Genomic DNA, 14309 nt, shown 5'->3' on the forward strand with positions numbered 1-14309 from the left:
TCTCGTACAATAAAATAGAGTTGGTGACGTATCTTTCACATAGTTAATAAAATAATGCCTACACAAAGTCTAAAATATTCACAAAAATAAAACAACTGAAAAGAATATTTTTAAAAGTTTTTCTTGTTAATTTATATATTATTGTAGTTTTGTATTAAACACATATATAAATAGAGAGCGTGTAGGGGTGCTGGGGATACATTCAATTTTCTGATCCATGTGCCATTATCAACAAATTATAAATAATAATACACTTTTAACTGAGTCACAAAAATTAGAAGCAAAACAAAATAAAATGTGAAATGGAAAACTTTTTAAAACTGTTTTTTAAATTATGAGATTACACTGGGTAAGAACTTATTCTCGTTGAATTTCGGTACTGAACATGTTTATAGTGCTGCTCGATTTCCACATTATTATATTTTTAACCCAATAGAAATGTAAGAGGTTTTCGGTAGTGTTAAATCAGAAAATGACAGGTGCTGGGAAGTACAATGTATGCACATCATTTTGGCCAATGCTTAATAGAGAGCGTATAGGGGTGCTGGGGATACATTCAGTTTTCTGATCCATGTGGCATAATCAACAAATTAAATATAATAATACACTTTTAACTGAGTCACAATAATTAGAAGCAAAAAGTAATAAAATGTGAAATGGATAACGTTTTAAAACTGTTTTTGAAATTATGAGATTACACTGGGTAAGAGCTTATTCTCGTTTAATTTCTGTACTGAACATGTTTATAGTGCTGCTCGATTTCCACATTATTATATTTTTAATCCAATCGAAAAGTAAGGTGTTTTCAGTTGTTTTAAATAATAAAATTATATGTGCTGGGAAGTACAATATATGCACGTCATTTTTTTTGTAGATAGCAGTCTACTAGTTTCGCTGGTCAAATAACCTTGGTTTTCGTTGGATTAGCTTTAATTCGTTTTGGATTTCGGTATTTTCTTTTTAGGATGCCGACTAAAAGGCGATAGTTTAACTTGCATTTTCCCTCTTTTTTAGTTCTTGCTACACAATGTTTTTTTTGTTTTATTATTTTTAGTATGTGTCTCAAATTTAATACAAAAATTATTATCGATAAAGGACAATTTTAAATATTTTTTTTTTATAAGAGTTGACGCAATTGAATACAATAAAGAACGTGAGCAAAAAATATATTGAAAACATTTCAAACGTAAATATAAAATCTTTAAATAACGCAGCACTTGGTGACACTTTGCTTTCGTTTTCGTTACAAAATAGCACAAATATTCGTTCACTCCGTGTTCATTTAAAATAGTTCAATATTGTTTTAAGTAAAATAATATAATAATATGTAGCAAGAAATCAAGAGTGCAATCGTTTATAAATAAGTACAATAAGCAGAAATTCCTAATTTGGTTACCAGGATGCTATTGTATTACTCGTTTTTCTGTTTAAGTCTTCTAAATTTTCTTCTGTTCGTTTTAAACACTTTTCCTTAATATGTTTTCAGCATTAATAAAGTAATTTTAGCTGTGTGATCTGGAATTTAGGATGTACATTAAAAGTCCAAAAGAGACACTTCATTTTGGGCAAGGACATCTTGGTCATGAAACGGTTGCTTCTCAATAATCTTGTCCTCTTCCGGAAGTCCGTTTCCGTTAAGCTTGACAACTTCTTCCGCATTGCTTTGACCATTAGTGGTTAGAGTACTTTTGGGGGATGGTGCTACCCCTTCCTTGCCATTAAAAGTAGGCTTCCGAGCTTTTAATACAGCCGGCGATGATTTAGTGGCGCCATCTTTGGAACTCGGTGTCAGTGGCTTTGATGAGACTTTGCCTGGTGCTGCCTTTGATGGTGATGACTTCCTGAGAGACGACGTGGTCGTAGTAGTAGAGCTTCCAGGAACCTGTAATCGTCGTGTTGTACTCCCATTGTTATTGATGGAGCTAGCAGAATGCGTAAACTTAGGAGCTGGGCGAGCTGTGAAAGATTTTGTGATAGTTGCGGTAGTAGTGGAAGTGGTGGTAGAGCTGGTATTTTTGCCTAATCCATTGGCTTGCTGCTTGGTAGGGCTACGAGTAGAAAGGGAAGGAGCACATGTGCTAGGCACCTTTCGTACAGTGGTGGTGGTAGAAATGGTGCTACGTGGTGACGAAACTTTAGGCTTGACTGGGGCTGTCATTGTGGCCACAGGGCGAATTTTTGTTGAAGCAGCGCTGCTAGGAGCAGATCCTGTAGCATTTGTTACTGGTCGTCGAGCAGTTAAGGAGGCTCCAGTTCCGGTTCCACTTGTAGCTGGTTTACGAAGTGTTGTCCTGGTTGCATTAGCAGATGTAGTTCCAATTGCTGTCGGCTTGTTGGTTATGGTTTTGGCCCCTAATGTTACCTTGCTTACTGGAGCTGTAGCTGGTCTTGTACTGCTTAACTTGGTCGGTGGTTTTACTGTAGATGCGGCAATGCTGCTCAGTGATTTTCGAGGGTTTCCAGTTCCTGAAGATGTAGTCACAGTTTTCGTATCTATACTTGTAGTTTTGGTTCCAAGGCGGGCGGTACTTGGACGTGGAGCGGCTGACTTGTTTGCCCCGGAAACAGAAGTAGTGCTCGGTGTAGTCTTCTTCATTACCAAGGCTGCTGTTTTCGGTTTAGCACTAGCTGCTGTAGATCCAGCTTTGGTCGCTGAATGGGGTTTGGTAGCACCAGGAACAGCACCTCCAGCTACAGTAGCAACAGAAGTTACTTTGGACAATGTTTTCGCAGCTTCAATATTTTTTTCTACTTCTAAAATATCTTCCAAAGGCCTATTACTTGAGATAACATTTTCATCTAACTGAGCAATTATCGGCCCATCGGCAGCAGTTGACAATTGCTCCTCTGCATCAGCAGAGAGCAATTCCTTTTCCGAGGCAGAAGGCAGCAATTGCTCATCTGGAGTACCAGACAACAGTTTCTCATTTAAAGCAGATAAAAGTGGTATCTCCTCTGAAACAGCAATAGGTAGTCGCTCTTCCGAATATGAAGCCTGCATATTTTCGGGTACACAGTCTTCAGCAACGAAGTTCTTTTCAGTGCCAAGATTACCATCCTGGGCAACGAAATCTCCAACAGCGTCTTGCAGTTCCTCCTTTGCGATGACTGGTTCCTCACTTTGGTCCTCTACTCTCTTTGTAGACTTACTCGTATCTTTATCACATATAGCGAAGTCCTCGGAAGCAGTTATAGGCATACCTCCTAAATCCTCCTGCTGAATTTTCAGATGCGCGGGCGTGAAAGGCTGGGCAAACGGATTAATACCTTGCGGTGCAGGTGATATTTCATCAATGTTTTGAGGTTTACCACCGGAAACTGATTTAAGAGCAGCGTACTCCTCGTCGTTCTGAAAAATACAGCAAAGTGAGTGACGTGAATGTTTACTAGTATAGGAGAAAGATTATCAACGCTTAAAAATAAAACTTCTTTGGTGCTTCCTCTTTATGTAGCTATTTAACATAACAAAAATCATCAACATAACATAACATAAATTACACACAAATCACAGTTAAGAGTACATAACTACTGTTATATATGTAATGAAAAAACTAAACTATAATAATTTTTATGGGCTTGAATAAAAATAAATATTTATTTTAAAAATGTATAAGTGGTGTTTTCACCCGTTAAAAAAGATACGATGCTAGAAAATTTCTGCTTGCTTTGATTGCAAATTTCTCACAAAAGAGAAAGCATAATTGCAAAACTTAAAAGAGAGTGTCTGCCAGCCTGCCTTTTCATGCATCCAACACACGATATTATTCTCCGCTGAAGTTAAAGCACTTTAGAGTTTTGGCACGCACACATTTATTTTTAAAGAATGTAAATTATTATGACTTCAGCGAGCTTTTAATTTTGAAAGTAATGTAATGTAATGTTAATGTAATGTCTCCAATGTTGAAATCAAAACTTTACCTCATCAAAAGGTGTTTTTATTTGATTCTGTATTCACCAGTTTCTGGACAATATATATTTTTGGATTTAATTTGATCAACATGCGGCCACAGCTAATTGACTTGACAGATATTCAAGTCTAGTAGCTTTTAATCATACAAACTATTATTGGATACACCATTTCTTTTATATTACTTTTGTTTATATTATTGCAAGTCGAAGCTAGTTTATTTTTTTATTGTAAGTTATGCAAAGATTTAAAGTATTTACAAATTGACAGCGGAAAAAACTACATGCCTAAAGTGACCGGTAAAAACCAACAACGAACAGGAATACATTTAACGAAAACCATACAGATGCGAATGGGAAAGGTCTATGTAACTTTGAGTAGTGACATAGCGTTAGCCTTGGACTCCGCTACCGCAGGTGTCGGGAAATGTGATGAATGGAAGGGCGATAATGGAACTTTTCCGCTATCACGCGAAGACTATATCTCAGCACCAAAAGAATTGCGCTCTAAAACTCTAAAATGTCATTGACCAGTAAATGCCACCAGCGGGGGCAATTTGCCATCGGACGGGGCTCGTTCCCAACTCTCGGTTGCTGTTTTCCACTTTTAGCTCACTCGCTCAATGGGCGGCTGACTTTCTTTTGCTACACTTAAAACAGTATCTGGTTTTTATATATTATATATACGCTTATTTACCTACATTTTTTATAAACTATTTTAAAAAACCGTATCTAAGAAATTTGTGTATTTTAAAAGAATTTAAAATTCTTGTATCGACATTTTGTCGAAATCGGATGTATAGTGATTTAGAGCACCGTATGATTAAAAATAAGGAAGGTACTGCTTTTCGTTTTAATTTTTTATTAATCTTTTCCTTCTGCAGTTAACCTCATTTTGACCACCACTCCACTCTCGGCTTGGACTGTTGCTCAAGCGTAATGGGGTTAAAAGTGAGCTGAAGCGAACAAGACCAAAAGGCATAAAATACAAAACGGGGCTTAGACAGACTAAGCTCTCTTAGCTTAGTTCACAATTATATTAGATATTTGTCATGACTCATCGCCAAATTTACAAAATGGTTACTTTTGAAAAAGTAAGGTGTTTTTTAAAATGTTTCATAGACGTGGGACAAGAAAGCCTTCCACTCAATTAGTTGTAATAATAGCGATCATTGTTTGGAACATTTTATATTAGTTCCCATCGGTGTCAGCTTATAGAAATTTAGCTGGCCGATAAATTTGTGTTGCTTTGCTGCGCTGGGTACTCTCTCAAAAATGTATGACCCTAACAAAATCCCCCTCATTAGTAAATCATTTATTATAGCCCTGAAAATTGTATAAAAACATTACTTAAAAGTTTTAAACGCCATTAAAAACAAATATTGTCCGGCCCTATAATGTTCTTGATCAACATCACCATATGGTGTAGTAGTTTGTGAGAATTTATACCCATTTTAGTACTTGAAGAAACGGAAGAATGAAAAACTGGCAATGAGTAACTCATACACTACTTGCTCACTACCTCATGGATGAGTGTATAAGAGCATGGCATTTGTGCTTGCCAAAAAGCTGCAAAGAGAACGCAACGATGACATCAACAATTTTGCGTAAGCAACCAAAACCAATGCCAATTTATATGTTTGATGAATAAAATATAAAAAGAAATACACAAAAGGCTTAATTTTTCGTTAACTTCTTTAGGTATGTTAGGAAAGGCAAAATGAAAAGAGAAAATGTTTATGGTGCATACAGCGCAATAACCAACAACCACTAATATTAAGTGCAACATACGGCGTTTATTACTATATATATGAGTAACCCTTCCCTTCTTTTTAGTATTCAATATTCGATCGGATTGTTAAAAAACTAAAAGGGTATTGAGTAAGACACAAATGGGAGTGAGACATAGCCATCCATAGTGCCTAAAAAGGGAATGTAATAACGACATCCAGGGTTTTTACTTACACATAAGCACAAAATCACTGTGGGCGGCAGTCCACGTAGTGACGAAGCGCTCCAGGATAGTTTGCGAAGGCGATTACTATATCTACACGAATTTGATCTTATCGAGTGATAGATACAAAAAATTAATAGATAAAAAGGTGGAAAAACAAGACTTTGATAAAAAATATAGCATCTGAACAGAGTACTAAAAAGAAAAAAAAAAGTATCTTCAGCGACATTTCTCCCCTAAGAACGGAAGTTAAAAATGTGTTAAAGTTGTGGTTTATTTAACATGTATATTTTGTAATATTTTCTGAAAATAACAGAAAACGCATCTTCAGTGACATTTTAAAATTTGTTAATTAAGGCAACTATTTTTTTATTATTTAGTACAAGACGTATATATGAATGACGACTTTATCATTAATAGATGCTACTCTTCTTGTTTTACTTAGGTGAGGAATGGGTATCTGATAGTCGTGGCACTTGACAACAACTTTCCATTTCGATTCTCTCCAAGTGCCTCATTTCTCAAAAGAGAGAAAAATAATTTCATATACACTTCTCAACAAAGCGAGATAGACTTTTTCACATTTGAATTGAACGCGTTTGTGTGCGTGGATTTATTAGTGCGAACTTACTGATGAGTGTTCCCGGCTTTGTAATTCCTATTTTTAAACTAGCAAAAAAGTATACAAATCGGAACAAAAAAAGACACCGAAAATGCATTTTGTGAGTCAGAAGTGACCTGCGTTATATAGAATGATATTCCTATTACTAGCATAAAAAAAAATACACTTTGAATATTTTATTATTTTTTGTATTGTATTAATTAGATATGCGCCTTCTACTATTAAGAAAATCTCACGTAAAAACATAACATTTCTATTTATAACAGGAAAACAAACTTTTTTAAATTTTTTCTTTTATATATAGAAGTCGCATTTGCACTCTCCTGGCGTGCTTCGTCACTTCTTGTACCGGCGTCCCCGATCAATGTAATTTAATAAAACATGTATTTAAAACAAAAACCTGCTGCATAAGTAGTACTTTAAGCTTATATTTGAGCTTAAGACGTCGCATTGACCAGTATTTGTCAAAAAATAGTTACTTGACTGTGCTACTTCATGCGCTACCTTACCAGCTTTAAAAGTAATTGTTCCAAATTAAAAAAATGTATCTGCACTGAAAGGTATAGACAAATTAAAAAGTTAATTATAAATACAAAATTGGAATATGAATTCTTAACACTATCCAGCATAGCAGAGATTTCCGAGATCAAACAGCCCGTCAAAGTGGACTAACCTATTGATAAAAAATTAAAACTCTACGCACAGAATGGCACTTAAACTTTTTTATTTTTGAGAACTGGCACATTTACTGCTAAAAACAACAAATTTTAAATATACAAGTTTTTATAAAAATTCCGAAAGCCAAAGCTTTAACGACTATTTCACATAACCTTTTTGTATGTGAAAGCTTAAAAATTAACCAAAGATAAATTTTTGGAATTGCAAAAAAAAAAGAGAGACAAATAAATTTAGAAAGCAACCGCATTACATTTGGTTACTAGCATTGGAACGGAGCCGCGCCATGAAATTGACTGGCTTTCTTGGCCTACTCGGACCTGAATTCTGACTATAAAACGAAATACTCAAAGCTAAGCTATTAAAATAAAAACAGTTGCACGATGAAAGAAAAAATGGGGAAGGAAAATTGAAGGCAAACTAGCAAATTCATACTGTGAAATGTGCGATACGAAAAGAATGAACAGCCACCAGACAACAATTTTTTGCACACACGGAAGAAATTGGTAATGGCCCAAGTGGTAATAAAACACCTGGCAAAGTTTGTTGGCCAGTACACGAACATTAGCTAAAAAATGATAAAGAAATAGCAAGCAGTCCGTAGAAAATAAATGGGAAACAGCAACACTCTTATTCTAATTCTTTTCCATTGGCCCCAAGCTTTAACAAAAATAGTCAGTGATTCTGATATTTAGAACACTTATCGGAACACAAATTCGGTGGTTAAGCATCCGTACATTGACAGTTCAGATTTCAATAAATTTTAATCAAATGTATCTATAGATTTTAAACTTTTACAAATAAAACCCAACAAGTATAAATATGAACTCAGTTTGGCCTTTAACTTAAATTCAAACTATCAAAACAATTTTAAAAAAAATATTATTTTTTAATAAAAGTACACTACTTGAAAGTAGGTTAACAACTACCAACCATATATTTCATACATTTCCAAGATATTTGCAATTTTTTTAAATTTGGCGTACAAAACTTTTGACTGAAATTATTGACTGAAATTATGTAACGAAATTATAAAACTCTCTTTTAAAAGTCAAGGAGCAAAGCTAGGATTATGCAAATAAGTATTGCTGATCAACAAAAATACAGTGCCTTTTAACTAAAATCACACAACATATCGGCTTTTCGATTAAAGATCCCTAAAGCATTGTGCCAATGCACTCCACACACACTACCTCCAGCTACGAATTAACTATATTCATATGCTAGAACCTGACGCAACATATGCCATAAGTTGGCTCCCAGCTTCCACTACTGATCTCAGAATTAATTTTCCCATGCGTTGCAGGGGCAAAACACTTAATATGACGTGACGCGAACTGAGACTTGGCAGAGGATTTTTGCATTTTTAAATATAAACAGACCAGGGGAGAAGAGGACATAGCCAAGCTATGAATCTAAGGAAATGCAATGTGCAACTGTGATCATCTAACTAAACTGTTATTAAACAGTTTTTATAGGAAGTTCACTAAAAGATGTTTTAATGATTTTAAATATTGCATTACAAATAAATTCCCTCGACTTACATTCGCTGCAACTGTGTGTACTTAAGTGTTAAATAAATACTGTTTGCCATAAATGCAGCATATTTTCTTCTACCATCTTACCTTATAATCATTTAAATTATGAAAATTGTATACACTTAAGTTACTCAAAAAAGATTCAGAAAAATATCATGGAAATTTTTTAAATAACTGCAGAATTAAAAAAGCTAACTTTTTACCTATAGATTTCTCCTGCAGTTTTTGAGTGGAACTCGCATACGCGAAAAGTGAGTCATTACTTAGGCGCGTGAACATATTTGCGCATTTGACATGTTTTCCTATAATGTTTTCAATCGATTGATTAAAGTCAAGGTTGTCTTTGATAAGGTGCGATTTAAAAAACAACTTTGATTAGTGCATCGAATCAAATTGTAATAAATGCCTATTTAAAATACTTGTACAGCTATCATTATTTAAACAAGAGAGAATGCAAAATTCGATTTCCTCGACGATCAGATACCAGATAATCAGCTCGAGGGAGTGCGAAGTGTGGGCGTGCGAGTTTTGGGCGGTGACAACATACGAAAACAAACTTTCGCTGGATCTACGTCTTTGGAATCTGCATGTCTAATCTAATTTTCTAGCATTTATATTTCCTGAGATCCCGACATTCATACGAATGGACAGATATAGCTCACTCAATTTGGGCACTACTCCCAGTTACGAATATAACTACTTGATAGGATCAGAATCGCTTTATTTTACCAGTTGAATACTTTAAATAAAAATGTAGTATACAGTCAATGGAATAAGTAAAGGCAATAAACAAAAGCAAACAGCGATGTAAGTACGTTTCATACATACATATGTTTATGTGCATGCACGCGAAAACCGTATGCACATGCATATGTATATGTACTGACCGAATTAAAAAAATTCAAAGATGTCTCTATCCTCTATTTTGCTACTGCTTACAACACCATCTTTTAAAACTTACTGTATTTTTGTGCATCTCTGTTAGTAAATGCACCTTATATTGCGGTTCTAATTATGAAAGCGTGTCTGTGTGTGATCAAATGTACATACATATGCATTAAAGTTTGAATTGGGACTCGCAACGAAGCGAAAAGACTGCCAGTTCTTGCAGTCGCTGGCAACGCCATTAGCTTTTTATTGTTGGTACTAGTAGCTGTGCAGATTGCAGACGAAAAGAGAGCTGTGGAGAGAGCAAAGTTTCATTCGAACTCAGCTCATAAAAATCTTAAAATCGAGCTAAAACCATACATTACAATAAGAATTTCAGGTAATTAGTCACTGGAAACTTTTTTACTTTTCAATAAAGTTAGTATACAGATAGAAAAAACCTATTTACAAATTTAAATAAATTTCCAATCCAACGGTTTTAGTTGTCTAAACCTAAATAGATCACATATTTAATTATTTAAAATCAAACGACAGAACACCAAATAAGCACAAAACTCGTCCTTACCAAACCCAACACCCTATTCCTGTCAATGGAAATCGCTTGTGTGTCCTGTTGGTTGTAAAAATTGAGTACCCCTCGTCCAACAACAAAAAGCAACCCCACCCAAATGCAACAAACAAAGGGAGAGCGTAGGAAACAGCAATGTCGACAGAGCAACGAGAGCGAGCCAAATGACGCACCCCAGGACAAAATGGAAAAGTAAAAAGAGTACATCTCAATAATAAATAAATTAGAATTAAATTTAAACAATACAGAACTCATCAGAAAAAGACATATATAATATATACAAACATACTAAGTATGTATATTACTATTTTCTAATTATATTATAAAAATTAAAAATGGCTATATTAAACTTTAAGACATATTTAACGTTATTTGTTTTATTGTGCTGGAAGTTATTTTAAACTTTAAAACTCAAACTGCGCATTAGAAGTTTAAAATACTACTTATTTAAAATATAATAAATATTTTATTTTAAAAAGGTCAGTCCTAGAATCACTTAAAAGATTCTGAAAGAGCGAAAAGAGAAGATTTTGAGAATGTATAATATGCACTGGCGGGGTAGCGGCACATGCACATGCGAAACTCAACGACAAAAGAGTATACCAACAAATTTAATGATTAATCTCAGAAACTTGTGACTTCAAGTGAAGTTTGCATTAATAATAGCTCTTGCCACCTTTCTCCGGTTTATTAGCTTACCTGTGGAGGAGTTTCGGATGAAATAACCTCAAAGAGATGGGATTCCGTATCCAACGTACACTCCGCAACTAACTCCTTGGTGTCTTCAACCAGATGTTTCTCCGCAGTGGAGGAAAGGGGCGAAGGCGTAATGTCTACAATGCCAGCTTGCTGGGATTCCAGCTCCAATTTCGCCACAGGCGAGTCTGCTTCAGAGCTAAACTGCGGTGCACTGGTGTCTAGTAACAAACTCTGGTCGGCAAAAATATCAGAGCACTCTGCGGGAAGCTGCTTTAGCTCCTGGTGGTCCTCTTGCGCCTTAATCGAGGTATGTTCTAAGTAAAATGAAGCTTGCATTGGATCTCGCTGAATGTTATTGAACAATGTTTGCGAGTCCTGATTGTTTGGAAAATCGGAGTGAAACTGGAGCTCCTCTGTAGAAGGCGACTTTGAAACACTTTCTTTCTCCTCCACATGAATTAGTTCCTTGTCGTCTCCTGTCTGAATGGGCAAAGGTTGCACGGAATTTAGAATATCTTCAATGGAGGCGTTGTGCTCGGCATAAATTGATTGTTTCATGATGTCGGCGCCGTCAGCCACCTGATCTAGTGGCAAGTCCATATCGACACTTGTTTCTGGACCATGATCCAGAACATCCCTTAAAGCTGCTGGCTCAGCGGTTCCTAAACCATTCAGCAACTGCATATCCAGGTTTCCTGCTCCAAAAATGTCAGATTCCTGCTCTAGTTCGTGGGGTCGCATATCCGCTTCAATGTCAAATTCCCGCTCATCGGGCACGGCAATAGCATCCATGTTGATCCTGGCGAATTCTTTGCGCGGACTTTCCGCCACCAGATCGTCAAGGGCTCCCCCCGGTAGAAATTGGCGGGGCAGGGGATCTTCAGCAGCAGGAAGGGGAGATGACGGCTGTGACCCAAAGCAAGGCACAAAGGCCACAGCATTGGGATTTAGTTGGGAGTGGTTTTCCTCCAGTTCTTTAACAAAATCGCAGTTCTCCTTGTTGTCGAAGCCCACTAACAGCTCTTCACCAACTGGTTGGGCCGCAATTAAGACCTCCTCCTGATTTAAAGGTGAGGAATTGTTCTCACTAAGACTGCTGGTTCCATAAGTAGTGGCCACGGAGCTGTGCTCATCCTCGTCTTCCTGACGGAGATCCTCGTGAACTTCTTGCGGTTCTAACTGCTGCTGTTCACGCTCCTCCACCAACTGGTCTGGCTTCTGGATCTCCTGGGCTACCACCTCGTCCGTTGAAGTAGTGGTGTTAGAATTTGTGGAGAAGTCGCCATCGTTCTTGATCACTTCCACGTCCTCTTCGTAAGCCAGATGGAAGGCAGCGGCAGCTCCGTTTCCGAGGACGTGATTCTCAGGGTCCAGTCCGGGCCCAAAACCATTGCCGGTCTCCTTTGCCAGGGAAAGCATTTCCTGTTGAAGCTTTTCACTCTGCTGCACCTCGTGTATGTACTTCCACTCCTCGTCTTCTTCCGCATCGACTTCTTCCGACTTTGAGGCCGCGATGACAGGAGCGGAGCAGTTCTCCCCAGTGGCGTCTCCAACATGAGGATTATGCTCGCCGGCACCTCCGGAAATTTGCAAACATTCGGCCAGCCGGTTCTGCAAGTAGTTGTCCAATTGCGCGTTGTCCTCGTGGTGCTCCATCTTTTTGGGATTTATTTGCAATAAAGTATTCGCCAACAGAAACAGGTATTGCTGTAGGGAGATGATTCAGATTGCTCGTGATTCACGCGCCACTGCGTTTTTTTCTCGATTCCTCGTTTATTGGCGTTGCTGTTCTTGCAAATTTCTACACTCACACCAACACACTCACTCTCGCAGCGAAAGAGAGACACAGTACAGGAACGGATAAGAGCACGATTTCGTTGCTTGTCCTTCCACTTCCTTCGCCTTGGCTTGCACTCCAAATACTCAAATACTTGTCGAAATAAATACAGCTCGCCGAGTAGGTTAGCCTTTTTATTTTTCTTTCACAGTTTAGTAAGTTCTTCTCGTTTTTGGTTCGCTCCGATTGCTCTAACTTTTGAATTGCTTGCCGACCGATTTTTGCGCACACCCACCCTGACGAAAAAACGAAGTATGCACGTACCTGGGTTCTGCTGAAATACCGACAGCAGATCGTTTGTAAAAATACTGAATGTTAGGTTTCCAGTATATCTAAGATATCGGTATGTTAATGGAACGGTCTGTCCTTAGTATTTTCGGTCATTCGATAATTCTATCGATATCGATAGCTTAATTAATACCAACGACCAATATTTTTGGTCGAACAGACTGTCCTCAGTATTTTTACTCTTTTGCTCTTCCGCGAACTGTGGTTTTGCAGCTGTTCTTTCTATAGAAAAGGCAATCGGCGTATATATGTACTGTAAATCAATTATACCCACGCCATTGCTCTTCAAGCTAATTGTGTGTTTGCAACTGATCTTTCTATAAAAAAAGCAATCGCCGTATAAATGCGCATTGACAAATATCTTTTACAAAAACTATTTTGTATTTTATTTACATTCTCTATTCTTAAGTTGAGACTCACACCCACAATTTTATTTATTTTACCAATGCGATTTGTTTTCGGATGCTCAAACGAACTGCTATGTAAAAAAAAGGGTTGCGTTTATATATTTGCGTGTTCGGTAATTTGCTCTGCCATAACCAACTTTTGGGCACCTGCTATAAATGTGATGTTTATTGAAACCTTAAAAAGTCAGCTGCAAAGAGAGAGAGGCACGACAAAGATCGTTGTCGCCTCCTTGTGAAGTAAAACTTTATACAGATGATCTGCTTTCTGCGGTTTTTCGGTTCTTGAATAAAAATGGGGGTGTGCGCGGTCAGCTCTTAGTTATTTTCGGAAAAAGTGCAAGCGCAAGATATGTAAGATATATATATCTTGTTAAAAATTTGTGTTCGCGATTTATACCTAATCTCGATGAACTGTTTTCTAAAGTTTTTCGATTCCTTGCTGGAATTAAAGTGTGTGCGTTCAGTTCTCTGTTCTTTCGATGTAATATAATAATAATGCATATAAATCGAAGCGTCTGTGTTGTATGTATTTTGGTGACAACCAATTTCGGAATGTTGTTTAATGATTAAACAAAGATAAGTTGAAGTCATATACTTTTTAGTTCTTACTTTTTGTTTTAATATCTAGAAATCTTTATTGCATTTTAATTGATAACATGGTTATAAAACAAAAACAAACAAAACCGTTTAATCTCAAAAATTTTCCGATATCAAATATTGTGAAGATTTATTGTAAAATGTATTAATAAATTATTCGAGAATTTATTTTCCATATCATTGTTTATTTGAAATTTCTAATTTATTGAAATTTTGCTATGGAAAAGAAAAGTAAGGGCAATTTAAACATATCTCGTGCTCTTTCGAGCATCTCTTTTTGAATTGCCGAAATATAAGAGGGAATATGCGAGCACTTACGCTCCCAATAAA

General features: G+C 36.6%; 1 protein-coding gene across 1 annotated transcript; it reads right to left on the reverse strand.

Annotated features, from left to right (window-relative positions):
• Positions 1 to 105: 105 nt before the first annotated feature.
• On the reverse strand, positions 106 to 12943 carry LOC122622313 (205 kDa microtubule-associated protein). Its single transcript, XM_043800688.1, has 2 exons — positions 10851 to 12943; positions 106 to 3349 (listed from the first exon to the last, which is right to left on the reverse strand). Exons 1-2 carry the CDS (start codon positions 12504 to 12506, stop codon positions 1535 to 1537), a joined length of 3471 nt encoding a protein of 1156 aa, XP_043656623.1. The 5' UTR covers positions 12507 to 12943; the 3' UTR covers positions 106 to 1534.
• Positions 12944 to 14309: the final 1366 nt, after the last annotated feature.

This window comes from Drosophila teissieri, chromosome 3R (assembly GCF_016746235.2).
Source record: "Drosophila teissieri strain GT53w chromosome 3R, Prin_Dtei_1.1, whole genome shotgun sequence".
Taxonomy (NCBI): domain Eukaryota; kingdom Metazoa; phylum Arthropoda; class Insecta; order Diptera; family Drosophilidae; genus Drosophila; species Drosophila teissieri.

Coding starts and splice junctions, on each gene's coding strand:
- LOC122622313 (XM_043800688.1), bottom strand. CDS start 12,506: ATGGAGCACCACGAGGACAACGCGCAATTGGACAACTACTTGCAGAAC. Junction 3,350..10,850: donor CATCCGAAACTCCTCCACAG/GTAAGCTAATAA, acceptor TGTATTTTTCAG/AACGACGAGGAGTACGCTGC.